Below are 26268 nucleotides of genomic sequence, written 5' to 3'. Positions count from 1 at the left end.
TGAATTGTTCTAAAGCAGGGGTGGCTTACCTGTGGCCCTCCAGACCTTGCTGGTCTACATCCCCCATGAGCCCCGACCTTTGGCCATGCCAGCTGGGGGCTGATGGGAACTGGAGTCCAACAATATCCAAAGGAGCACATCTTCCCCACCCCTATTCTAAACAAATAGCTCTGCAGTACAGCATTATTAGTACTAATACCCATCCAAGACCACATTTAGCTGTCTTAGCTTTCTGGAGTTTTGAGAGATATTGAAATGGGCTGCTCCAAAATATTTAAAAACAAAAAACAAAAAGGAGAGGAAAGGAAACGAGATCAAGTTTCTCACAAAGCAAAGTTCAGCACCCAAGTCAAAAAAATGCATAGGTTGCTGAGTGCAGCCCCCTGTCGCCTGATTCCCCCCCACCCCCAGAAATCTAGGGAACACTATTCATCTATAGGGTTTCTAGGCAAGAAATAGCTAGCACCATTCTATACATCGTTGCATTTTTGTGAGTACGTATGGGTGCAATTATAGGGAGCTCATTTCTCCCCAAGTCTAAAACGATGGCTTCTTTTGACATTTCGCTTAGGAATCCATTCCAAAGACCAAAAGAATTACTTGGATTTTATCAAGTGAGAAGCCTTTGACTGTACATGGAAATGGAAATGGACTGCCTTCAAGTCGATTCCAACTTATGGCGACCCTACAAATAGGGTTTTCATGGTAAGCGGTATTCAGAAGGGGTTTACCATTGCCTTCCTCTGAGGCTGAGAGGCAGTGACTGGCCCAAGGTCACCCAGTGAGCTTCATGGCTGTGTGGGGATTTGAACCCTGGTCTCCCAGGTCGTACAGCACCTTAACTACTACATCACACTGGCTCTCTGTACAAGCAGTTGTATAATTTTCTCTCTCTCGGTAGGCTAGGGAAAGATGCCAACCTCTTGGAAGGAGGAAAAATCTTGTCCATCTGTCAACTCTTTATAATAGCTTACATAGAAAATAAAACCTTACAACAACATGGCGAGTATACTGTATGTACAACAAGCACAGAGAGATCCATCTCTCTATGCAAAGCCTTTGACTAGCTAACGCGAGTGTCGCTCAGGATCATCAAATCATAAAGAGCTGCTTTTCCATTCTACAAAGAACTGTAGAAAACCAAACACTTTTTATTTTATTATTATTATTTTGGCAGTCTGTTAGAAGAAAAGAAGTTCTTAAGTCGTTTCGTATCAGTCGGCCGTGGAGACCTCCCAAGCATTGTGACAGGCCAACCCTGTTTTCCCTCACAGGAATAAATTCAGGGGCACAGGGATTTTTGACGAGATGTAAGAGCCTAGACGAAAAGGGACCCAGACGATCCTTATTGAAGCTGATCTTGATGTTGTAACACATATTTGACCCAAGTGTGTTATGCAACCAAGTGCCACTCGCCACCAGGTTTTAACCCATTGCATGTCCTGCTGCCAAACTCAACTGCCAAATATCCACTGCCCATTTCGTCTTGCGTGTTCCCCAGCATGGAAAGGATAAACCCGCTCTTCATAGAAAGGTACGTAGCAAAGGACTGTGTTAACGCTCCAGGGCACAACCATAACTTTCTGCCCCAAAGCTCTGAGAAAAAAAAACACCTTTTCGGTGGCTACCCAAAGGCTCGTTCCACCTGGCTACTGTGCCAAATACCTTTCAGGTCCCGTTTAGTTTCAGCCTTTAGTTTGTCGGTTGCCATGCTCCAATAGAGATAACTCAGTTGATTTCTCCCTCTGAGAACTCCTCTTTGATGGACTGTTTGCGGGACTTACAGTCCGGCAGGTCAAAGCCAAAGTCTGCCCACTCATCAGCCCCACTGCGGTTTGGGATGGTAATGGTATGGCGCACGCGGAAGTGCACCGCTTCCATGACGCGTTGCCGCTGCAGCTCACCAGACGTGCCGATGGAGATGGTGGAGGCATTGCTGCTGGAACGGATGAGCTGCTGCGCTCCGTAATCGTGGCCTTGTTTCAGTTCCTGGAGGCCTCTCCAGATAATCATCCGGTACTGCTCTGGGATCTTCAGTGCTCCAAGATCCTACAGAGAAAGACGTTTTGGAACGTGGTTCAGTGTGGATGAATACAACAGCCTGTGCCAACCTGGAGACCTCCAGACATTTTGGACTACAACTCCCATCACCCCCAGTCAGTATAGCCTATTTGGACTACAACTCCCATCAGTGCCAGCTAGGGATGGAAGGTTCTGTCCGTTTCTGTTCCCTCCATTTTCTCATTTTTCCAATCTTAATTCATTGCTGCAGCAATCTGCATTTTTTTAAAAAAAAAATCCTCATGGAAAGTCTTCAGCATTTTAGTGTGAATTTCTCCTAATAAACACATTTTTGTATGCAGTTTTGACCAATGAACACATTTTGTCAAGCAATTTCTCCTAGGTTATTTTCACTAATATATTCACCTCTATGCACAATTTCTCTTAGTGTATGCATTTTTTGTAAAGCTCTTTGTGGTTGGAGAACTGCAACACAGAATTCAGGTTAAGTGCAAATTTTGAACGATGGCTGTGCTTTGTTCTTCATATTGTTTTGGAAAGTGCGAATTTGATAGAATATCAACTGAATCAAAATTTGAACTGAATGAAAATTTCCCAGCCATCCCTGGCTCCACCCACCATGGCCATTTTGGACCTCAGCTTCCATTAGCCCCAGCTAGTGTGGCTGTTTTCAACCATAATTGACAGCATGGCTGGGACTTGTAGTCCAAAACATGTGGAGGGCCTGGATAGGTGAAGGCTGAACTATAAGAGTTGGCTTCCAGCCATGCCAAATTGTGAACATAGCATAATTCTTGGTGTGGAAAGTATGTGGGAGAGTAGCGAGTGTGAATTCTGCATTCGGGGAAAGGACATCGCTCAGTGGTAGAGCATCTGCCTTGCATGCAGAAGGTCCCAGGTTCAATCCCCGGGATCTCCAGGTAGGTCTGAGGGAGATTCTTGCCTAAAACCTGGAAAGCTGCTGCCAGTCAGTGTAGACAATACTGAGCTACACCAATGGTCAGACTCTGCCCTATGTCCCCATGCATTAAAATTCTGCATCTTGCTAATCTACTGTATGAAAATGGATATCAAGCACCAAAAAAGATCCTCTTCAGAAGTCCTGCTCTGACTGAAGTGTTGTGAAATGGGTTTTGGACTACAACTCCCATCAGCCCTAGTCTGCCACGCCATGGCGGCTGGGGATGATGGGAGTTGTAGTCTGAAACATCTGGAGGGTACCAGGTTGCAAAAGGCTGCTCTGGTGGAAGTGGGCGTTAAGTGTGGGCAGAGCTCAGCAAATGCAGAAATTCTTCATGCAATAAATTTGCACATTTTTTTTTAAGCAGACACACAGCACTAAACTTTACGGGGTTAGTTGTAAGCAAATTGCCGTTTTAGTCTAAGATCGTGCAACTGGCCCCAGGTATTAATGAAAAGAACTAACAACCACGTAGAGAATTCTCCTTATTGTTAGCTGTTTTCCATTCAGTGCTTGAAGCCCAGAATGGAAAAATGACTACATACTTTCTTTCAGAATACATGTTGAAATGCATATTTTTCTCACAATACATGTTTCAAAGAGTATTTTCTCTCAGAATATGTATTTCTCAGAATACATATTTGTATTCTGTGTGTATTCTCTCTCAGAGTACATATTTAAATGTGTATTTTCTCTCAGACTATGAATTTAGATTAGTATTTTCTCAGACTATATTTTCTGTCAGAATATATGTTTAAATGCATATTTTCTCACAGAACACACATTTAATGGGTATTTCTTCTCAGAATATGTATGTAAATGCATGTTTTGATAAGCTTAAGCTGCTGAGAATTATGTTCATGACATGCAGAGCAGAGAGAAACCCTCTCCAGGGTTTCGGACAGAGGACACCCCCAGGCCTACGTAGAGATTAGGAGTGGGGAATCTGTGGCCCTCCAGATTTGGTGAACTACAACTCCCATCATCATCTCTGGCCATTGGCCATGCTTGCTGGGGCTGATGGGACTTGTAGTTTAGCAACCTCTGGAGGACCACAGGTTCTGCGTTCCTGGTGGAGATGAACCTGGGACCTTCTGAGCTATGGCCCTTCCAGCAACAGCTAAGAACCCAAGGTTGGGGATCATCAGGATCTTTCTCCTAGGACAAGCCTGCATGATGGGTACTCAAGCTCTTCCTCCCATCCTCCCTGATCCCATCCAAAACAATGTTGTTTCGGGAGTGACAGCCCCGAGAGAAACAGAGCAATGAGCAACAGAGCTTCTGAGACAGTATTTACCTCTAGGGTTAAGTTCTGCAGGTGGTAAAGAGTCTGTAACCCTTGTGAAGTGAAATAGTCAATGCAGTTTGAGCACCCCAAACCTGTTAAAAAACTGCAGAAGAAACAAGATATAGATATAGGGGGGAAATCAAAGTGGTTTTTAGTCCCTAGGTACAATATCTGCATTATTAAACTTCTACCACAGAGTGGGAACAGTAAGATAACGGAGATGTTTCCCAGACCTCAGGGTGGAGGCCCCAATAACTGGTAAGAGTTCTCACCCATTGGGTTCCCATAACAAACTCCTCACGTTCTCATATAATGCTGACTGAAATCAATGCAAAGTATTTTGTATACAATTGCTGGGTTGGTATTGCTGGGGTAGGAAAAACGTTCCAGATGTTGCTGGACTACAACTCCCATCATCTCTGACTGTTGGCCATGCTCAGTGATCAGGGATAGTGGGAGCTGTAGCCCTACAACATTTGGAGGGCTGCAGGTTCCCCATCCCTTGATCATTATTTGTTGAAAAAGAGGCAAAGGACAACCCATTCAGCTGGGATAGCGGTTCCCAATCTTGAAAACTGATGAGGGTCTTGATGGACCTCTTAATGATTTTTCTGCCTGTTGTAGCAATGGCAATGCATTGCGCTAGATGCTGTACGATTTCTGTGTCTTTACAGACATGCCATGGACCACCTGAATGATGCTCATGGTTCTCCACAGACCACAGTTCTGGAACCCCTGAGCGAGGAAGATTCAGTGCTGTGGCTCCTCGAAAGCATCCTCTAAATGGGATCGCACTTCTGGGGCATGTTAAAATGAGTGGCTACAAAGACATCTTGTTATCCCTTTGCTGAAGGAAACAACTTGTCAGTTGGATCATTTGTTTTACTCTCCCTCTCCTGCCACTTTGAACGTTGATGAAACAAACCAGTTGCTACAGAGGTTAGTGTACGGTTAAAACAGCCAAAGACATTGCCGAGTTGCCCCACGCAGAGTCACCTGGTGATCTCCTCCCTACCTGATGAGACTCGGGTCTGGGTTGTAGGGCGGAGGGGGAGTGCAATGCGACCCAGAGACCATGGACTGTGAGGAGTGCCCACCATTCATCTCTCCATTGGACTGCATGCCATGACTGTTCAGCATTCCTGGTCCTGGGTGCAAGAAACAGCAGCAAACCATCCTGGTGAGTTTGCAGAACACATTCCCAGTACAATCCTATACAACCCAGGGGTTGCCAACCCTTTGGGGCTAGTGGGCGCATCTGGATTTTGGGACAGTGCAGTGGGTACCAGCATCACCTGATGGCTTGGATAGATGGCCTCTGGTTTAGATTTTTCATCATAACCACCAAGATCTCATCCATGATGCGACAATATCTAGATTTCTATCCTGAGTGGAAGGAAGGGGAGTCAGTAGTTGCTGGCCCAGAACTCCCATCATCTCAGGCCATTGGCCATGTCCTAGCTCTCTTCTGCTGCAGCTGCACCTGCAGAACTGCAACCTGTTGGAGGAGCCAAAACGTGTGGCCAGAGCTAAAACTTTTAAACAGCTGTAGATGGTTTCCTGGACAGAAGCCTATTTATTTGGAGGCTGCTGTTTATTTTTATTTATTTATTATTTGATGTATACCGCACCCTTCCTCCCAGTAGGAGCCCAGGGTGGCAGTGGGTTGCCAACAGCAGGCCAACCCCAAAGGGTTGACCCTTTGGGGTGTGATGAGGGTGGGGGCCTTGCTCCTATGTGAGAGAATGAGGAATGGAGGATGTCGTTGGAGATAACCTTTAGTTTGGATTGATTTGTATTTGTTGTACTCTTTTGTGTTCGATCCCACGCATCTCCAAGTAGGACTTGGAATGTCTCCTGTCTGAAACGCTGGAGAGCTGCTGCCAGTCAGTGCTGATGATATTGAGCTAGATGGACCAATGATCTAACTCAGTATAAGGCAGCTTCCTAGGAGCTGTATCCAACTAAGTTTCACTTAGAGTAGACATATTGAAATTAATGGGCCTCAGTTATGTTTCTGTGCTACATCCTTCTGTTTCCACATCCCTAAATCTGCCCATCTCAGTTCCAAAGGAAGAGCGAGGCTTTTTGTATTGTTTATTTAAAATATTTATATCCCACCATACATTTAAAACAGCACCACTTTAAACCGTCATGGCTTCCCCCAAAGCATTCTGGGAACTGTAGCTTGTTAAAAGTTCTGAGAGTTGTTAAGAGATCCTTATTCCCCTTATTCCATAGAGCTAAAATTCCCAGAGTGGTTTAATAATCAATCCCTCTTCTCAGGGAACCCTGAATAGTGCAGACGGGGTCACTACCACATTCAAATCTGCTACAGGAGCAGAAATGGCACAGCATCTTTGTAGAATCGGGATTATTCAGAGAAAGTGTATGCATATAATAAGGAAATTTTGTTGGTCTTTCCCATTAAGTGCCTTACCCATTGGCCCAATGGTTGGTCCAGCCCCAGAGCTGTGTTGTGGAGGCTGCCCTACAAGCTGGTTGACAGATGGCAGCTTGTTGATCCCGCCAGCATGGTGCTTGTTCATCGGCGAAAGAACCGGGCCGTAGGATGAAGGAGGCTGAAGGTGAGTCCTGCATGGGCACAGAGGCGATGGTCAGTGATAAGGATGGGAGTGTGATGGTTGCTTCAGGGTGCATTTGAAAGTGAGCCTACCTACCATGCACTTCCTGAAAAAATAAGGGAATCAAAACATGGCTTTCAAAGCCATCCTTTGAAATTTGCATTTCTCTGAATTTTGCAATGCAGTTCTCTAGTTGAGTAATGCATACAAAAAAAAATACTAGGGTAAAATGTGCATTAAAATGTATATATTGGTGAAAATAAAGTACAAAAATGTGTTATATGCAGGAAAATTGCTTTGCAAAAATATGTATATTAGGCAACATTGCATTAAATTGTGTGTATTAGGAGAAATTTGCACTAAATTGCTGAAGAATGTTCACAAGTACTTTTTTTTAAAAAAAATCACAAACTCATGTTGAAACTGCACTTAAGAATGGACAAAACTTAAGACTGAAAAAAAAGAGGAACCAAAGCAAAATGAAATTGACAGATTTGCTCATCCCTAGCCAGTGACAGGGATGGCCTGTGAAAAGTTCCAAGGGCCAGATAGTGAGGCCTGGAGGGCCACATTTGACCCCAGGTCTCAGGTTCTTCATTCCAGTGTTAGGGGGAAAGTGTTCATAAAAATGTATATATTGGTGAAAATAACATAGAAAGCGTGCATGATATGCTGGTGCGGGAAGGAGTGACATCACCATGGCCAAGTAAAGATTGCTCCAGAGTTGCTCTGTGTCTTATGGCGGAACACCTGCTTTGCATGCAGAAGCCCCCTGGTTCAGTCCCTGGCATCCCCAGGTTGTGCCGGGAGAGACTCCTGACTGAAGAATGGCTGCCGGTCAGTGCAGGCAGTATTTTAAACGATGGCTGCTTTCCGTGAGTGTGGGCAATGCTGAGCTAGATGGACCAATGGTCTGACTTGGTATTATTGTTGTTATGCAGCCCCGGGGTCCTACTGGGAGGAACGGTGGGATATAAATCTAATAAATAATAAAAATTATTATTATTATTATTAATTAATATTAATTAATTAGATTTATATCCCATCCTTCCTCCAAGTAGGAGCCCAGATATAAGGCAGCTTCCTAGGTTCTGTGTGGCTTGGCAATGTAATTTCTTGGAAGGATGACAGCATCTCCTTTGCGCTCAGGTCCTAGGCTCAATCCTACAGAGCTGGGAGGACTACAGCTTCTATCATCCCTGACCATTGGCCATCCTGGCTGGGGCAGTTGGGAACTGAAGACCCGCACCAACTGGAGGACCTTAGCTTTCCTATTCCTGGCAAACTTATCAGGTTGCCACACAGAGGTTGTTAGGCTCTCTTCTTGATCGTCCCCGAGTGTGATATCCCGGAGAGATATGGAATAATGGGCTCAAGTTAGAAGAAGCCAGATTTCGGCTGAACTTCAGGAAAAACTTCCCAACTGTCAGAGCAGCACAAGAATGGAACCAATGACCTAAGGTGGTGGTGGTGGGCTCTCCAACACTGGAGGCATTCAAGAGGCAGCTCGGACAGGTGCTGGCCGGATATACTTTAAGTTGGATGCCTGCACTGAGCAGGAGGTTGGACTCGATGGCCTTTTAGGCCCCTTCCATCTCTACATTCTATGGTTCTAATAACTGCAACCCAGTGGTGGCTGGTGCCTATTGGGATTGGGGGGGCCGAAGGCAGGGAGGCCAACAGTAGGTGGCACCAGAGCCAATGACCGGCAGAGTCAGCCCATTCTAGTTTTGTCCCTGTCCTCCTCCCTGGTGAGAGTGGATGAGACTAAGGAGGAGGAGGAAGCTGCCAGCCAGTGCCAGCAGCTGCACTGGTTGTACGGAAGAAGGTAGGAAGCCTGAAGTTAATGGAGCAGCGCCCTTTCACTCTAATGGAGCAGCCTGCTGCAAGCTCTGTGGTGGAAAGGAAGGACCCCCGGGGCCTTACTGGCGTTGCAAGAGCTGCTGCTGTTGCTGACGATAAGAGTCGACCAGCTGCTGGGGAACCAGCTCCACCAGCTCCAGACTCTCCTTGATCTTCATCAGGATCTCAAAGTTCTCTCGGCCACGCACCTGAATCGGGGAGAACAGATGTGACTTAGAATCACAAGAGTGGGAAGGGGTCCTGGAGGCCATCAAGTCCAACCCCCTGCCAGGCGTGCAGCACTGCAAAGAAGTCTCCCAAAAAAGGAAAAGGAAAGAAAAAGGAAATCGTCACGAATGCTACTTACAGGGACGTAATACGTCTCCTCCTCCCCATGCCTCCGTTTCTTCATCCCAGCCCCCAGTGCTGGAATGCCTGGAGGACTCTGCTTGAAAGCTGGGTGGGGGGAGACAAGAAGACAAGGAATGCTGTCATGCAGGGCTTAATTTGAGCCAAAGTTGTGGCAGCACAAAGGCAACGGAGTGGCCATAGCTCATGTTTGCATCGCAGGTTAAATCCAAGGCATCTGCACTGAAGACGGCGAGTCTCAGGCCTGACGGTGGCCCTCTAGGCTTCTTCATCTGGCTCTCGGGACTCTTCCCCAGACCACCCCTCCCTCCAGACCACACCCACCCCTCACTGGCCTTGCCTCAAACCTCCTCCAAGTCCATAGCTCCACCTAGTATTGTCTACACTAACTGGCAGCAGCTCTCTGGGGTTTCAGGCACTGGTCTTTCGTTGCATACCAACCCCGATCTACAACCCAATGACTTACTCCGTTTGTTTGGGTTGCTGTTTTTTGCCGCACTTTCGTTCAGGGCCTGCTGCTCTCGGTAATGGTCCTCATCCGCTTTCCGATCTCTGCCGGGGCAGGCACAGATCCGGCCCTCAAAAGACCTCCGCCCCAAGACCTGTCCACTGAGAAGCAAAAAAGAAAGTCAACTCGACGGACGGCAAACCTATATACTACGGGCAGGTTGCATCCAGTGTTAGTCCTACTCAGAGTAGACCCATTGAAATTAATAGACCTAACTAGTTTCTAACCAGTTTCCAAGCACTCTTCAAGGGCCACCCCATGTAGAGCAAATTACAGTAGTCTGTATATGGTTCTGATCCTCATCTATCTCTCATCTCTCTCCCTCCCTCCCTCTATCCTTTGGGAACCATATCATCAGCAGAGGTCTATCTCCTCTTGTGCAGCAGGGGTAGATATGACTGACTCACTCTCTGGTCTCTAGGGTGATGATGATGAGGATGGGTCTCCTGTTCATCCCTCCCACGCAGCTGCTGTTGCACATGAAGTTGTAGAGGATGGTGGTGAATTCGGTACCAACCTGAAGAAGGAGAGAGAGAGAGAGAGAGAAGGTGCAACGAGCCGTGTTTGGCCTTTGTGTTTGAAGGAGAGAGGGGAGGAAATTGCTTGGAGCATGGAAGTAGGAAGACCTGGGGTGGGAGGGAATTTGGTCCATTAGTTGTAAAAGGAAAAGAGAATTGCATCCTAGAGTAGCGAAGGAACTGGCGGAAGAACTCTCGGAACCGCTCTCTGTTATCTTTGTGAAATTGTGGAGGATGCATGAAGTGCCGGATGACTGGAGGAGGGCTAATGTTGTCCCAGTCTTCAAAAAGGGCAAAAGGGAGGAACCTGGGAACTACAGATCAGTCAGCCTGACATCAATCCCTGGGAAAATTCTCAACTAGATTATAAAGTGGTCAATCGGTAAGCACCTTGAAACAGTGCAGTGATTACTAAAAGCCAACATGGATTTATCAAGAACAAATCCTGCCAGACTCATCTTATCTCATGTTTTTGATCGGGTAATCTCCCTGGTAGACTGTGGGAATGCTGTGGCCATAATATACCTCGACTTCAGCAACACTTTTGACAAAGTGCCCCATGATATTCTGATGAGCAAGCTAGCTAAATGTGGACTGGATGGAACAACAATCAGGTGGATCCACAGTTGGCTACAGAATCGTACTCAAAGAGTGCTCAATGACGGTTCCTTCCCAAACTTGGGGGAGGAAATGGGCAGCGTACCGTCTGAGCTCATGGTCCTGTTACACACAGCATTCCCAAATCCTAGTCCACCCCATCTTTTCTTAGTCTCTGCAACCTAATTTAGAAGGGAACTTTTTTGTTGTTGCTGTTTCTTAAACAAACAGGAATCCATGCTGCTCTGCTTCAGATCACTCAGAGCTCCACCAGTCAATCTTGATCTACCTTCAAGATCTACCCCTGATGGTAGGTGTCCTTTTGAGGTCTCATATCCTTTCCTGAAGGGGGAAACAGAAGCTCATTGTGGTGCAGTGGGTAGACTAGGCCTGGGGAGGTGCAGGTTCAAATCTCCACATTTAAAAATTATATATACGGGAGGAATTGCTTGTAAAAATGTCCTCATTCACAAAGTTCATTGGGCATCCTTGGGCCAGTCACTATTTCTCAGCCTAACCTCCCTTGCGGGGTTGCGAGGATTAAAACCACCTTGAGTTCTTTGGAGGAAAAGGTCAGGCAGGAATCAACAAACCAAAGCATGCAAGTTGGATGTGGCGTGAAAACTGCAATAATTCTGGCCAAAACAAAGCAGACAAGTTAGGTGTGGAATGCATGTTCGCATTAACTTTGCCCAAAATGAAATGTACAAGTTGAATGTGGAGTCAAAGTTGCAATAATTCTGTCAACAGTAGGGGGCGATCCAAGCCTTCCTTATAAGCAGTCTTGCATTCTGCTCCTGTTTGGCCCCCAAACTCTCTTGCATTGCAGGGTATTGTAGGAAGTGCCTCCTTCAAGATAGAATGCACCCTTAGGATGACAAAGGTCCCCCATGCTTAAGGATGGGGAAGAAATTCAATTCAGTTCTCATTTAAAGCCGAATTTATCAAATTCACACTTTCCGAAACATGAGAACTGAAACAGAAACATCCTTTGAAATTCATCGTTATCTTCATTTTGTGATGCAGTTCTGCAACCAAACTATGCTTACGAAAATGCATATATTAGAAGGAAATGTGCATAAAAATGAATGGATCAGTGAAGATAATATATAAAATGCATTATGCTAGGAGAAATTGCTTGTAAAAATGTGCTTATGAGTTGAAACTGCCTACAAAAAATGTGTTTATTAGGAGAAATTTGAACTAAAGTTCTGAAGAGTTTTACGAGCAAGCGGCTGAATCAATCAGCCTAATCTTCTAAAGGGGTCATTAGTAAATAGCAGCTATCGGAGTTAGCTAGTCAAAAAGTTAAAGAAATGGCTTTTAACTGGTTGCAAAACAAGTTAACATTAAGCTCTAAAATGCAAGTTTTTGCTGAGATGTGGAGAACCAATTGGAACAAATGAGAAAAGGAGAGAACTGAATTGGCAAATCCTTCCGTCCCTACCTGATGTAAAGGCAAAAATAAAACTTGAGGATGCCAGTGGCTTTCTGTGTGTTTTAATCGCTGCCTGAGAAGGATGCTCTTCGAAAAACTCCGTTCTGTTCTCCAACCAACATTGCCTGTGAATTCTCAGGCTCTTCCTCTGGCTCTGAGCCTCAAGAGGTCTAGCAACCCTCCCTTTGGAGCACATGCTGGAACCAGCTTCCCTCCCCACCCCAACCCCCAATAATTGCTCATATTGCTTCCGTGGTCACGGATTATTTTGCTAGCAAGGGACGTTACCTGAGGTGGTTCGTAAGGAACCATCACACTTTGCCTCCCAGTGACAGGGTCATCCACATACTGAGAGAGGTTGTTCCCTTCCACGCGGATTAAGTGGCTTGCAGGAGCTGAGAGACCTGTGGAAAGAAAGAGCTGGTTATATCAGGCAAGATTGTCCTTCTGAGCTACATTGTTGACTTCGGGGAGGAGCAGGTTCATATTTAGCTGCTCAAGACAAGCATCAGCGACAGCAGAAGCGGCCAGGTATTGAGCAATCCTTTATAAGGGGACAATGGCTACACACATACCATACATTTAAGGCACATTTAAAGCACACGGCTTTCCCTCAAAGAATCCTAGGAACTGTACTTTGCCCTAACCGAGCTACAATTCCCAGCACCCTTAACAAATGAGCATTCCCAGGTTTCTCTGCAGGGAAGCCATGTGCTTTAAACGCAGGGAGCAGATGTGACCTCTGAAAGGGCTGCGGTCTGGTGGAGTTATCTGGAGGTCTGGGTTGCAGGGGCAGCCAGCGTGCTCCAGGACTTTTCGAACACCGCCAACATGCTTCCCGTTAATCATGCTCTCACCGTCGTTGAAGTCGCGCCCGAGCTCATGGTTTGGACACCGCTTCACCACTTCCGTCACATGCTCGGCCTTCTTGTAGACAGGCATGGCTCGGATGACGGTCCCTGGAGGAGGAGGCGTCGACACTTTGATCTGGATGGGACACGTCTTTGCAATCTGACAGTAGAGCTTCTTGAGCAATGGGGAATACTGGAAAGAGGAACAAGGTTCACATGAATGTGGGTGGGCTGCCCCGTAACATTCATTTTTCACGGCTGGCCACCAAGAGAGGACAACCCTGTCAAGCTGTCAGGTCCCAGCCAGGGGAGTTCTCATCAGAGGAGTCTTGGACCTGGACCTGGCTCAGGTTCTATCTGAGGTTGAGGAGCCTGCGATGAGGCCCAACACAGGCCGTCTGTCCCTGGGGCAAGGGTCACCTCTGACATTGAGGCTGAACGGGTCCCTAGCCCAAGGGAGAGGTGTTGCCTCAAACACCAGCTGGAGACCCGGCCCATCCAGAGGAGTGCCCAGCTACAGGCCCAGACCCATCAGGAGTAGAGGACTCCTCGGGAGTAAAGGTCTGGCTGCAGGTGGTCAATGGGAGTCAGCTGAGGTTTGGGTTGTGCTGCCAGCAGCTCCAGCGTAAACCCCCCAGTGCTGGGCTGGACGAGGTGTGGGAGCAATGTCTGTATACCAGTTCTGTAGCTGGCCTGGGTGCTGATTGCCTCTTGACTCCAGACCCAACCTTGGACTACTCTGCCCTTGCCCTGTGCTGCTCATGGACTTCCCGGCTCCTGACCTTGGACTGCTCTGGCCTCGCTTCTTGCCTGACCCCTTGGTTGTTGAGGACTCTGTTGGGACTCTGACTTTGGACTGGCCCTGGAAACTGCCTTGGTGTTGCCCTCAACTGTGTTAGTCCTGGGAAGTCTCCTGCCTCCCGAAGAGCCTGGTGAGAACAGGACACAGCCCATCTACCCTGGAAGGTGGATTGAGATGACTGGTTTCCTCCTAACCACTGTTGATTTTGCATTTGCCAAGTAGGAGGATCAAACGAAACTAGGTGGTCTTCAGATATCTGGTGGTTCTGCAGCTGGTCCAACAAACAAGGTTTATGTAGCGCATCTAAAGTAGGTATATGAATTCACAGGAAGCTGCCTTCTGCTGACTCAAACTGTTGGTCCATCTACCACGGCACTGTCTACATTGACTGGCAGCTGTTCTCCAGGGTTTCAGAAAGGGTCCTTTCCAGCTCTACCTGGAGATGGCAGAGATTGAACCCTGGTCCTTCTGTGTGCCAAGTGTTCATCCAGGTGAATGAATAACTAAATGAATGCCAGTGTGGTGTAGTGGTTATGATGCTGGGTTAGGACCTGAGGGACCTGGGTACAAATCCTCCACTTTGCCAGGAATCTCATTCAGTGGGCCAGTCACCATCCCTCTGCCTAACCTATCTTACTGGGTTGTTGTGAGGATAAGAATCAGGAGGCGGAGAAGCACACTGTGCGCCACGTTGAGCAGTTTGGAGGAAAGGTGGGCTATAAATGTAATATTAACTTGGATTCCTGCATTGCAGGGGGTTGGACTTGATGGCCTTACAGGCCCCTTCCACTCCACTGTTCTATGATTTTGTAATACTAATCTACACATTTTTGCTAGCAATTTCCCTGTATATGATGCATTTCTGTATGTTATTTTTGAATATATTCATTTTTATTCACACTTTCCCCTAAGATGTGCATTCTGGGAAGCAGTGGCTGGAGAACTGCATTGCAAAATCCAGAGAAGTGCGAATTCCAAAGGATGGCTGTGTTTTGGTTTATGTAAATGGAAACAAAACGTGGTTGGCAAAGACCACAGGCCAGGTTTGTCACCGGTTGTGGTGTCTTTTAAACAGCCTCTGTCAGCCATACCTCTCTGAGTCCACCAGTGGCATCTTGATTATTCTGTTGGAATCTCTCTCTCTCTTTTTTTTTTTGCAAAGATTGGGAGTGGGAGGGATTATCCCAACGTGCTGGAACAGGCACCTTTGTTCAGAGATCCCAAAAATTCACCTGGAGTTGGCTCCTTGCATGGATCTGCTGGGACAAGTTGGCTTGAGCTGGAGGTTGAGAATAACAAGACCTCACTGCTGAAAAATCTAAATTTCTCCCCCCCCCGGTTGAAAAAATATGTTTTAAGCAGGTAACGACAATGGCAACCTGACACTGATAATTTAGCAAGGGACTGCATATCCCATCACTTATGCTGCATTGCTGTTTAGAGGCTTCAGCGCAGGGTTCCTAGCGAAAAGGTGGCAACCTACAGCACAAATTGGTACGTCTGGACACTTGATGAAATATCGGTGTTATAGTGGCACTGAATCTCCCCTCTGTGCATTGATCAGGAAGGGCTGTAGCTCAGTTGTAGAGCATCTGGCTTGCATGCAGAAGGCCCCAGCTACAGTCCTTGGTATCTCTAGATTGGGCTGGGAAAGACCTCTGCTGGGAATCTAAAGCTGCTGCAACTCAGTGTCAGCAATACTGAACTGGATGGACCAATGGTTTGACTCAGTCGAAGGGTGATTCCTATGATACAGAACACCTTCACTTTTCTCTCCCGTACCCCTTCTCCTTGTCCTAGTGTCCATTTGCATGCTTTGCTGACTTCAAGCTTCTAGTCCTTAGTTTTACAACTCCCAGCAGCCCCTGACAAGAGTGCACAGCGAAAGGGCAAATGCCATTTCCCTAGCAGAAGTACTGCAGCCTTTGCAATCTGCAGCTTAAGGGGAAATGAATTTTTTGGGCTTTAACATTTGGTTTGAATCATTGTTTAGACAAGGTCCAGCTTTTACCAAAATTAAGGGGAAGTCCAATATATCTCCCACACCCCCTTCAAATTTATGCACTTCATCCCCTCTGTTGGATTATTCAGTTTTGGCTCATTCCAGCCAGTCAGTCAAAAGGTTGCATGACAACAGCAAATTTGGATTAATTGCTATAATAAAAGCTAATAATTTCACCTCTCTCTCCTTTTGCACCAAAGAAAAGACAGATGTGCCATGTTCAAGGTGGAGTCGTTTGAGGAGCAATTTCTGACGGGATATAAATCTGTGTTGACTTTTGCACTCCCCTGTATATGCTGCGATAAGGTGATTTGTTCTTTCAATGTGTTTGCATGGGGGGGGTCACTGGATTGCCTTGGTTGTTCTTCCCCCCTCTCCGCCATCGTGCACAGTGGCCATGCGCCCTCCTAGCCATGATCTCAGAGGTTCCTTGGAAGGGCTGCATGCACACACACACACACAGAGGCCTGCAAATATGCTTCCTCTAAGCAGGGAGGGTTTCATTGCCAATCGGGATTTCCCCCTTACTTGGAGGTGCCTTATGCATGCATATATGTATCCAGCTTCAAGTCCTTGTTTGGCCTTAAAGTTCACTTGGTGGTCCAAGCACTATCTCTCAGCTAATCTGTCCTGGATCTCTCAGCTAATCTGTCCTGGATCTCTCAGCTAATCTGTCCTGGATCTCTCAGCTAATCTGGCCTGTCTAACACTCGGCAGTGTCAGACGCAGGGACACTGGACTTTTTCTCCTCGTTTCCTTTACTGAAGAACATAAAGCAAACATGGTTCATAGAGCACAGACCATTGGGCATGCCCCCAGAATTTCCTTAAGTAGGATCAGGGTGGGCACACGATTTGAGCGGGAAGTGTTTCTCAGATTGGGATTGGGCAAACAGGCGAGTACTCCTACAGATAGGCTAAATATTGGGTTCAGCTGTTTGTGCCTGCACATCCTGCAACCTGTCATTGGTGACAGGGGTGGGGACATTTCAGCCAGCTCATCCTGCAGCTCCACCTCTGCTCCCTCCTGCTGCTCATTCAGAACATCACCACCAGAAGGGATGGGTGAGAATTTCGATTCAGTTCGCATTTTGAGCAGAATTTATCCAATTTGCACTTTCCGAAACAATAGGAGAACCGAAACACAGACATCCTTCGAAATTCACATTTATTAGGATTTTTGGGATGCAGTTTGCCAACTAAACAACATTTACAAAAATGCATATGTTAGGAGAAAGTGTGCATAAAAAAGAATATATCAGTGAAAATAACATACAAAAAGGTATATGGTGAGAAATGGCTTGCAAAACTGTGTCCCTTTGTCAAAACTGCCTACAAAAATGTGCTGCTTTTTTATTTTTATTTTAGAAATTCACACTAAAATGGTGGAGAATTTTCATGAGGATTTAAAAAAAAAAATCACAGCTTGCTGCAGAAATGTGGAGAACTGAGTTTAACACTGGAAAAATGAGAAATGGACAGATCTTTCCATCCCTACCGCTGAGCGACAACTTTTCCACAAAAATGGGACACTGACTGTTCTGGAAGCCTGCAAAGGTATTGCTTCTGGAGCAATGTGGGACAAACTGATGTTGTAGGAGAAGTAATAAGGAAGGCCAGAGGTGGGGTATGTTAGGTTCAGGGGCCACATGCCGCCCTCCAGGCCTCTCTAGGTGGCCCTTGGGGTTATCCCCAAGCCTCGCCTCCTCCTTAGCCACACCCTCTTTCCCCAGGCTGCACCCTTCACCAGCTCAACAATGCACCCTCCGTGGCTATATGTGCCTGGCAGGAACGTGTCCTTGAACTGACAGTGCCTCTTGCTTTCCTGGGATGGAGGATAGAAAGGATGTGTGAATGGGTACAGAAACTAGCTTACTGTACAAACAAAACTTTTGCATTTGTCGCTTCACCCTCTTTTGCCTCTGGCCCCAACAGCTGCTAGCGTTTGGCCCCCTGCAAGTAGCCTAGAAGCAAATGTGGCCCTCAGCCTGAAGAAAAGGTCTCTCTACCCCTGCTTTATGGACATTGCCCCTTGCCACGCTCATTTTCTTGTTGCCTCGCACAGTGCATGGCTTGACGAGCCCTTACGTGGCAGGACATGTTTTGCTGTTGAAAACATTCCACCATCTCCCCACAAAATGCAACCTGAGCACCAAAACACACACCATCGACAAAAAAAATCCCTGAAAAATACCAGCTCACACTGAAAGCTCCCAAGGAATGTTCAGACACCTGCTCAAACATGCCCTTCCCAGGTGAAATCCCAGGATACAGATTGTGGTCCCTAAGAGTAAAGGTAGTTTCAACCTCAGGCTTGGCTTTGTTCATGTCTCCATAGTCATTTGATGGGTTCCCATAAGAAGAGACCTGATGGATCAAGACAAAGGCCCATCTAGTCCAGCATCCTCGCAATGGGCAGCCAGATGCCCATGGGAAGCTCTTAAGCAGGACTTGAGTGCAACAGCACTCTCCTCACCTGTGATTCCCAGCAACTGATATTCACAGACTTACTGACAGTGGAGGAAGAAGAGAGGATCCTGTAACGTGGTAGAAGGAAATATTTTCTTCTCTGTGGATTAGTCCTCACTGAGATGGCCAGCTTATATCTGGGCTGTACCACTTCGCGGGTCAGACTCAAATGCATTCCAAAAAATCCATGCACACATTAAACTAATGTAGGATTCAGTCACATGCCGGAAAATTCAGGTTGCACAATTAAAGATGATTTGGTGCTCTTGCAGAAGAAATCTCCCCCCCCCCCCAGAATCAGATTCTTTGAGATAAGGAAAGTGCTGGGGAAATCCACTGCAAAGTTTGGACTAACGTTTGGGCTTGATGCAATATCGCCTAACCTCCTTGCAATCAAATCAGAACAAATGATCCCTAAATATACATATTTTTTATTTATTCAATTTGTATCCTGCCCTTCCTTCCAGAAGGAGCTAGGGCAGCATAGTCAACATCATCTAACCTCCCTAACCAAAATATAGTCACCATCGTCTAACCTCCCTGCCAACAAATCGGAACAAATGATCACTAAATATCGCCAACATCGTCTGACCTCCCTGCAAACAAATCCGGGTGAACGCAAAATAAACAGGTTATCCGGAAGTGACCCAAGTTTGTATCTATCCAAGTAAATTAGCATATGCAAACTTTGATGTAAGTCTCTGCCTTATTTTGTTCTCATTTGCAGTGATGCATTCTCTGACCTCTTTAGCACTTTGGGCCACTTTATTCCGTTGCGAAACTTGCACGGTGACTTTGGACCAGTTGCTTTCTCTCTCAGCCTAACACACCTCACGTTCTATTTTCTGTTTATATGTTTACACCATCTCTCATGTGGAATCCCTAGGCAGTGTACAAAGGTATAAGCGAAGTAAAGCAATTTGCAACAATAAAAAGCCAGAAAAAACCCACCGAATGATAAAATACAGCAGCGATCCAGGCCCTTCGTTCATCTAGCTCAGTACTGTCTACTCTGACTGGCAGTGGCTCCCAGGGTTTCAGGCAGGATCTCTTCCAGCCCTACCTGGAAATGAAGGGGATTGAACGTGGGACCTTCTGCATGCAAGGCAGATGTTCTGCCACTGAGCTATGGCCCTTTGCAACTGGAGCGTAAAAGCCTGCAGCAGTACGTATGTCTTCAAGAGGTGCCAAAACACCAACAGTATCGGTGCCAGTGATGGGGGATATTTCTCTTTCCACAAAAGAAGGCTGTCTTCCTCTTTATTGTGAGGAGAAACTGGTCTGCTTAGTTTGAGCTCCTTGGCAAAAGCATAAGGTGGTGTTTGTGTGTAAATGAGTAAAACAGAAAGGCATATGGCAAAAAGTGGGGGGCTGTTACTACTACTACTACTACTACTACTACTACTACTACTACTACCACTACCACTACCACTACCACTACCACTACCACTACCACTACTACTACTACTACTACCACTACTACTACTACTACTACCACCACTACTACTACTACCACTACTACTACTACTACTACCACTACTACTACTACTACTACCACCACCACTACTACTACTACTACTACTACCACTACTACTACTACCACCACTACTACTACTACTACTACTACTACTATTATTATATTTTATAAAGGCTCTCAAGGCGGCTTACAAAAAAACACAAATATAGAAATACGTATCAATAAAACCAATACAATTTTTATGGCTGTTTTCTGTTTAGCATTATTGTGATTAAAGTTCTACGCAAAGAACGACAGGAGAGGTCTCTGCCCCAAAGGGCTTACAATTTAGACATCAACACAAAGAGAGGCTGCAGAAGGAGGGGAAAGACGCGGTGGCCTGAGAAAAATATTGTGAGTGAGGATGTGCCTGACTCTTAAGATGTTGTTAAAATATGTTAGTATGTTTCAGGGCTTTTTTTGGGGGGGGGGGAAAGAGGTAATTGCATTGTTTTATTTATTTTCATATATGTGGGATTGTACCCAGTGCTAGCCCTACTCAGAGTAGAACCATTGAAATCAATGGCCATGACTAACTTGGGTTCGTTAATTTCAGTGGGGCTCCTCTAAGCATCACTTAGCTGGATACAATGTTGGTCCTACTCAGAATAGAGCCATAGACCCGTTAAAGTAAATGAACATGACTAACTCCGTCATGTGCATTCATTTTAATGGGTCTGTTTTGAGCAATGAATTCAACCTATTCTGTATTTCTCTCTCCCTCCACTTTTTTTTTTTTGTAATTTGCTTAGAGATTGTTTTGGCAATTAAGTGGTATATACATATATAAAACAAATAAATAAATGGAGACGAATATGCAGTTGTTTCTATTGCATGTACTTGACTTACAGCAGGACTTTAGTTAGTTAGTTAGTTGTAGGTCTTACCTGCCCTTCATCAAAAGGTGAAGCCTTTTAAACCAAGATCTTCTCAGACAACCCAGGGGTGTAGTCGTCCAGGGTCTCTGGGGGTGTTAGACCCCTTACTTTTTTGGGAGCAGGGCCCCAGCAGAGTCCCTATGTCTCCAGGATCATACGAGCCAATTAGCATGAAAGGGGAGTGCATTAGCCACTGAGAAGCGTCTTCTAACATGCTTCCTTGACCTTTCCTGCTGATTGGGGCCAATCAGAGTGATTTAGCCACCGAGAAGGCTCTTCTCAGTAGCTAACATATTTATTTATTTATTTATTATTTCAATTTATATACCGCCCTTAGCGAAATAGCTCTCAGGGCGGTGAACAAGCAAAATAAAATACAATATATCATAATAAAAATACAAAAACATATACAAACAAACAACGAAAAGCACAGCAAAAACAAAATAAATACTACAAAAATTAAAATACAGATTAAAAGATTAAAAAAGTTAAGAAGATTAAAATGCCTGGGAGCATAAAAAGGTCTTTACCTGGCGCCGAAAAGATGGAAGTGTAGGCGCCAGGCGTACCTCTTCGGGGAGGCTGTTCCACAACTCAGGGGCCACCACAGAAAAGGCCCTAGATCTCGTAACCACCCTCCGGGCTTCCCGATGGGTTGGTACCCGGAGGAGGGCCTTAGATTCTGAACGAAGTGAACGGGTAGGTTCATAGCGAGAGAGGCGTTCCACAAGGTATTGAGGTCCCACACCGTGTAAGGCTTTATAGGTCAAAACCAGCACCTTGAATCTCGCCCGGAAGCAAATAGGAAGCCAGTGCAGACGCGCCAGGACAGGTGTTATATGCGAAGACCGACTGGTCCTCGTCAATAATCTGGCAGCTGCGTTCTGCACCAGCTGAAGCTTCCGAACTGTCTTCAAGGGCAGCCCTACGTAGAGCGCATTACAGTAATCCAATCTTGAAGTTACCAGAGCGTGGACAACGGAGGCGAGGTCATCCCTGTCCAGATAGGGGCGTAGTTGGGCTACCAGACGAAGATGGTAAAACGCATTCCGTGCCACCGAGGCCACTTGGGCCTCGAGAGACAAGGAAGAGTCGAGAAGAACCCCCAAACTACGTACCTGTTCTTTCAGGGGGAGTGTAACCCCATCCAGAACAGGGTAAGCATCCACCATCTGAGCAGGGAAGGTGTTCACCAACAATGTCTCGGTCTTGTCTGGATTGAGTCTCAGTTTATTAGCTCTCATCCAGTCCATTATCGCGGTCAGGCAACGGTTCAGTACATCAACAGACTCACCTGAGGAAGATGAAAAGGAGAAATAGAGCTGCGTGTCATCAGCGTACTGATGGCAACGCACTCCAAAACTCCTGATGACCGCACCCAGCGGCTGCATGTAGATGTTGAAAAGCATGGGGGACAAGACCGATCCCTGGGGGACTCCACAATGGAGAGTCCATGGTGTCGAGTGATGTTCCCCAAGCACTACCTTCTGGTGATGATCCGCGAAGTAGGAGCGGAACCACTGCCAAGCAGTGCCCCCGACACCCAACTCCGTGAGTCTCCCCAGAAGGATACCATGGTCGATGGTATCAAACGCCGCCGAGAGATCAAGGAGAATCAACAGAGTCACACTCCCCCTGTCCCTCTCCCGACAAAGGTCATCATACAGGGCGACCAAGGCTGTTTCGGTGCCAAAACCGGGCCTGAAACCGGATTGAAACGGATCTAGATAATCGGTTTCATCCAAGAGCGCCTGGAGTTGGCTGGCAACCACCCGCTCCAAAACCTTGCCCAAAAAAGGGACATTCGCCACCGGTCTATAGTTATTCAGATTATCTGGGTCGTGCTTATTGGCTCTTAGGGACGTCTGTTGTTGTGGGAGAAGACATTAACAAGGATCTCATTCTCAACCCATCAGCAAAAAAAAAAGAGAGAGAGGGGCATAGCTGTGATTAACGTGAAGAGACCCTGCACTTTTGAATTTGCCACTACTCTACTGAGTCAGCCAAATGACTAAAAGCAGCACACCAATTTTATAAGTAATTTCTTTTTAAAGGAACTCAATCCAAAACAGAGGGGAAATGTTATTTTGACTTTTCACTTCAGATGTTAAACTGTTTAACGCCAACACAGCCTTGGGGGTGGGGGGAATATGACTTTACCTAACTCATGAATTATCACAACTAAGAACCCACCCACCCCATGACTTTAGGGGAAAATCTTGCATTCCTTTCATCCTTAGACATTAAGTCCTAACAATCATCTTCTTCTAATAACATTATTTTTAAAAAACAATTGAGAATTCTGTCACCACCATGGTGGGTTCCAACTAGCCACAGGTAACAGGAATGCAAAAAGAAACCCTTTAATTAGAATCAGACCAGCCAACAAAAATATCAGGTTTTCTTGGTGCAAATAATCTTGTACACGTTTCACCTCTCACAGTGGCCCACAAGTTGCTGTTGCAGATGGAACAAGATAAGAAACTGAAGAGAAATATTTAGGAACCTAGATTTGTATGATGTTTTATTTTATCAGTTATGAAATTGAGGCAGTTGTAAGAAGGATAATTAAATGATGTATGTTTTATTATTGCAGGATTGGTTTATTAAACACTTCTTAGCTGCCCAGAGTTTGCAAACAAGAAAGAAGGGGATATACAGCTTGAAAATAAGCTTCAGGCAAGTAGGCCTGCAACAAAATGTTGCAGTGTTAAGTCCTTTTGTTCAGGGTTCCAACCAGCCAGCCAGGTTCTCTTTGTAATCTGCACCTTTTAGACTGTGGGATGGGGAACATCTTTCAACTCAAGGGCCGCATTCCCTTCTGAGCAACCTTCCACGGGCCACACCCCAGTGGTGGGCGGGGCCAGAAGAAAGTGGGTGGAGTAATGAATATAAATATTACATCTCTACAATAGGCAAAATTCTACAAACGCTCACAGAGACCTCTCCGCTCTCCATCCAGACAAACAAGAGGCATTATGTGTACACTTGTTGAATGTGCAAGGACACATTCTGGCCAGGCAAAAGCACCCGAGGATCGCATGGAGCACAACAGATGAGAGGTGTGGTCTGTGGAAGGTCCCAAGGGCTAGAGAGAGGCGTGGGGGCTGCGTTCAGCCCTCAGGCCTGAGATTTCCCATTCCTGCAGTAGTATATGGCTTGATAGCCGAAGCTAGCTTCCTCACTGGCCTTTGATGCCTGGTGGCTACTCCAAAACACATGTGGATGGACATCCCTCCTTTGTCTGGGTGAAAGTAAACAGTTTTGCAGCTCAAATCAAGGCAGAAGAAGAGTGACATTTTGGGGAGCTAGTCTGCAAAGAAGCAGCCTTGTTGGGGGTGCAGGTGTGCTGTTGCTTTTTGGGGACTGATGCTACTTTAAAAACTAGCCTAACCATGTGCTTCATCTGCGCCAGTGCTTTTACAGCTTATGAGTTGCTGACGGCCAAATATGTCAATTCTGGTGTCTCTCTGTTTCCCATTTTTCCAATCTTGAATTCAGTTCCCCACATTTCCAAGTCAGCTTGCTTTAAAAAAAAATGCTCATGAAGATGCATCAGCATTTTAGTGTGAATTTTCATATGCACATTTTGGTATGCAATTTTGCATGACGCACCCATATTTGCAAGCGATTGTCCCTAATACAATGCAATTTTGTATGTTGTTTTCTCTAATGTATGCATTTTGAGAGACACCGTAGGGTATGCATTGAGGTACTGTGGCCGGAGAAACGCATTGCAAAATTGAAAGACTTGTGAAATTCGACGTTTCTGATTGCATATTATTTTGGGAAGTGCAAATTACTTAGGAACATGGGAATGTGAACTTAGGAAGCTGCCTTACACTGGGTCAGACCGTTGGTCTATCTAGTCAGGATTGTCCACACTGACCGGCAGTGGCTCTCCAGGGTTTCAGGCAGGAGTCTCTTCCAGACCTATCTGGAGATGCTAGCAGGCAGGGCCGGCACCAAAGGGCGGCCAGGTCAGGCCCTGGCCGAGGGCCCCTGAAGGGCCCCTCAGGGTGGGAGAGTAGCGCTCCCTTTACACAATCCGCAGGGCCATGGATCGCAGGGCGCCTGCCTGTTCACTTGCTCCACCTGCCTCTCTCCTATCTTCGCTGCTGCGCGCGCTGCATGTACAAGGCTGCCATCAACCAAGACGGTGGCAGAGGCTTCTTTAAGGGGCTAGTGCCTCTACAGCCATCTTAGTTGATGGCAGCCATGTGTTCCCACATAGTGTACCGCGCATGCTTGCCATCAACCAAGATGGTGGCGGGGGCATCAGCCCCTTAGAGAAGCGTCCGCCGCCATCTTGGTTGATGGCAGCCCTGCGCGTGCAGTACGCACAGCAGCGAAGACAGGAGAGAGGTAGGCGGAACAGGCAGGAGCTGCACGCCTGGGGCAGGCTGGTGCAGGGATTGAACCATGCAAGGCAAATGCTTTACCAATGAGCAACAGTCCTCTTTTAGATGCAAACCGAACTGAATTTCTTCAGTTTCTGCGGACATCAACGTAAGTCTCTTGAATACTTGTCCTCTCAGGAAAACTGACCCATCATCCGCCCCGATCCATTTATATGAAAAAGGGGGCATTCCACAGTCCCCAGCCTCTTCCCAGTTTGCTGCAAACTTCACTGTACATTTATGACCCAGAGTGAGGAGTGAAACAATGCCTCCAGGGTTATTTTGAGGATGGGTTTAGGGGATATAGGGGGTGTTTTTTCTCCCCCGGCCAGGTGTTAAACACACCGATGACTCTCGTGAAAAGATCCCTTTTCATGCCGACATTCTCAGACATGTCCCTGACATGCCTGGGAAACGGGGGGGGGGAGTTCTGGGACCGTGAAGGCACTTTATGCTAAGCTGCTTGGTACAAATTGTCTCGTTGTGCCATGTTATGACACGGAGATAAACCTTTCTTGAACAGCGCAGAGCCTTGGGGGAGACTGCCGCAACCTCCGCGGATAACCTTGTCGAGTCTCAACAGCTCCTGCGAGGGCTTCAAAAATCCTTAGAAAACAACAACTCCCCTTTTGGGCAGTATGTGCCAAGCGTTGCCGTTTTCTCCGGGATCTTGGGCGGGCTACTGGCTGCTTGCTGGCCATTTATAGTTCATGGGGTGAATTGGGGTGATTGGTGATTGCTATCATTTTACTCAGTAGAGCATGGGTAGGGAAACTCAGTCCCGGGCCTCAAGACTCGTTTGGCCCCTGGGTCACTTGGTTTCTAAATGGTTTCCCTTATGTCATACCATGTTGGGGCTCTACTATGTGATAAAAACATATTTGTTTTCTCTAGCTTTTGCAGACCAGATTGTTTTGAGATTTGAGCCTGTTTTGTGAAATTTTGTAGTATTATTTACTGACACCGCTGAAGTTTTTTTATGTTCTGAATTGTTTTTCTGAGATTGTATTGTTAGAACAAATTAAACCAGAACTATCATAGAAGCTAAAATGATGAAACGGAGGTTATCATACTTTGGACACATCATGAGAAGACCTGATTCACTAGAAAAGACACTAATGCTGGGAAAAACAGAAGGGAGTAGAAAAAGAGGAAGGCCAAACCAGAGATGGATGGATTCCACAAAGTAAGCTACAGACCTGAACTTACAACATCTGAAGAGG

At 46.3% G+C, this 26268-nt stretch overlaps 1 protein-coding gene across 1 annotated transcript in view; it reads right to left on the bottom strand.

Moving 5' to 3' along the window:
* Positions 1-954: 954 nt before the first annotated feature.
* TP73 (tumor protein p73) overlaps positions 955-26268 on the bottom strand; it is a 43773-nt gene continuing 18459 nt past the window's right edge. The window contains exons 2-11 of the mRNA XM_061601344.1: positions 12986-13172; positions 12417-12532; positions 9983-10092; positions 9534-9676; positions 9066-9154; positions 8783-8907; positions 6712-6866; positions 5287-5419; positions 4281-4374; positions 955-2049 (exon numbers count right to left, since the gene is read on the bottom strand). Of these exons, the coding sequence (XP_061457328.1) occupies positions 1729-2049; positions 4281-4374; positions 5287-5419; positions 6712-6866; positions 8783-8907; positions 9066-9154; positions 9534-9676; positions 9983-10092; positions 12417-12532; positions 12986-13172 (1473 nt within the window). The 3' untranslated portion in view covers positions 955-1728. The remainder of the gene's footprint in view (positions 2050-4280; positions 4375-5286; positions 5420-6711; positions 6867-8782; positions 8908-9065; positions 9155-9533; positions 9677-9982; positions 10093-12416; positions 12533-12985; positions 13173-26268) is intronic.

This window comes from Rhineura floridana, chromosome 18, assembly GCF_030035675.1.
Source record: "Rhineura floridana isolate rRhiFlo1 chromosome 18, rRhiFlo1.hap2, whole genome shotgun sequence".
Classification (NCBI taxonomy): domain Eukaryota; kingdom Metazoa; phylum Chordata; class Lepidosauria; order Squamata; family Rhineuridae; genus Rhineura; species Rhineura floridana.
This window is presented reverse-complemented; position numbering and strand designations above follow the sequence as displayed.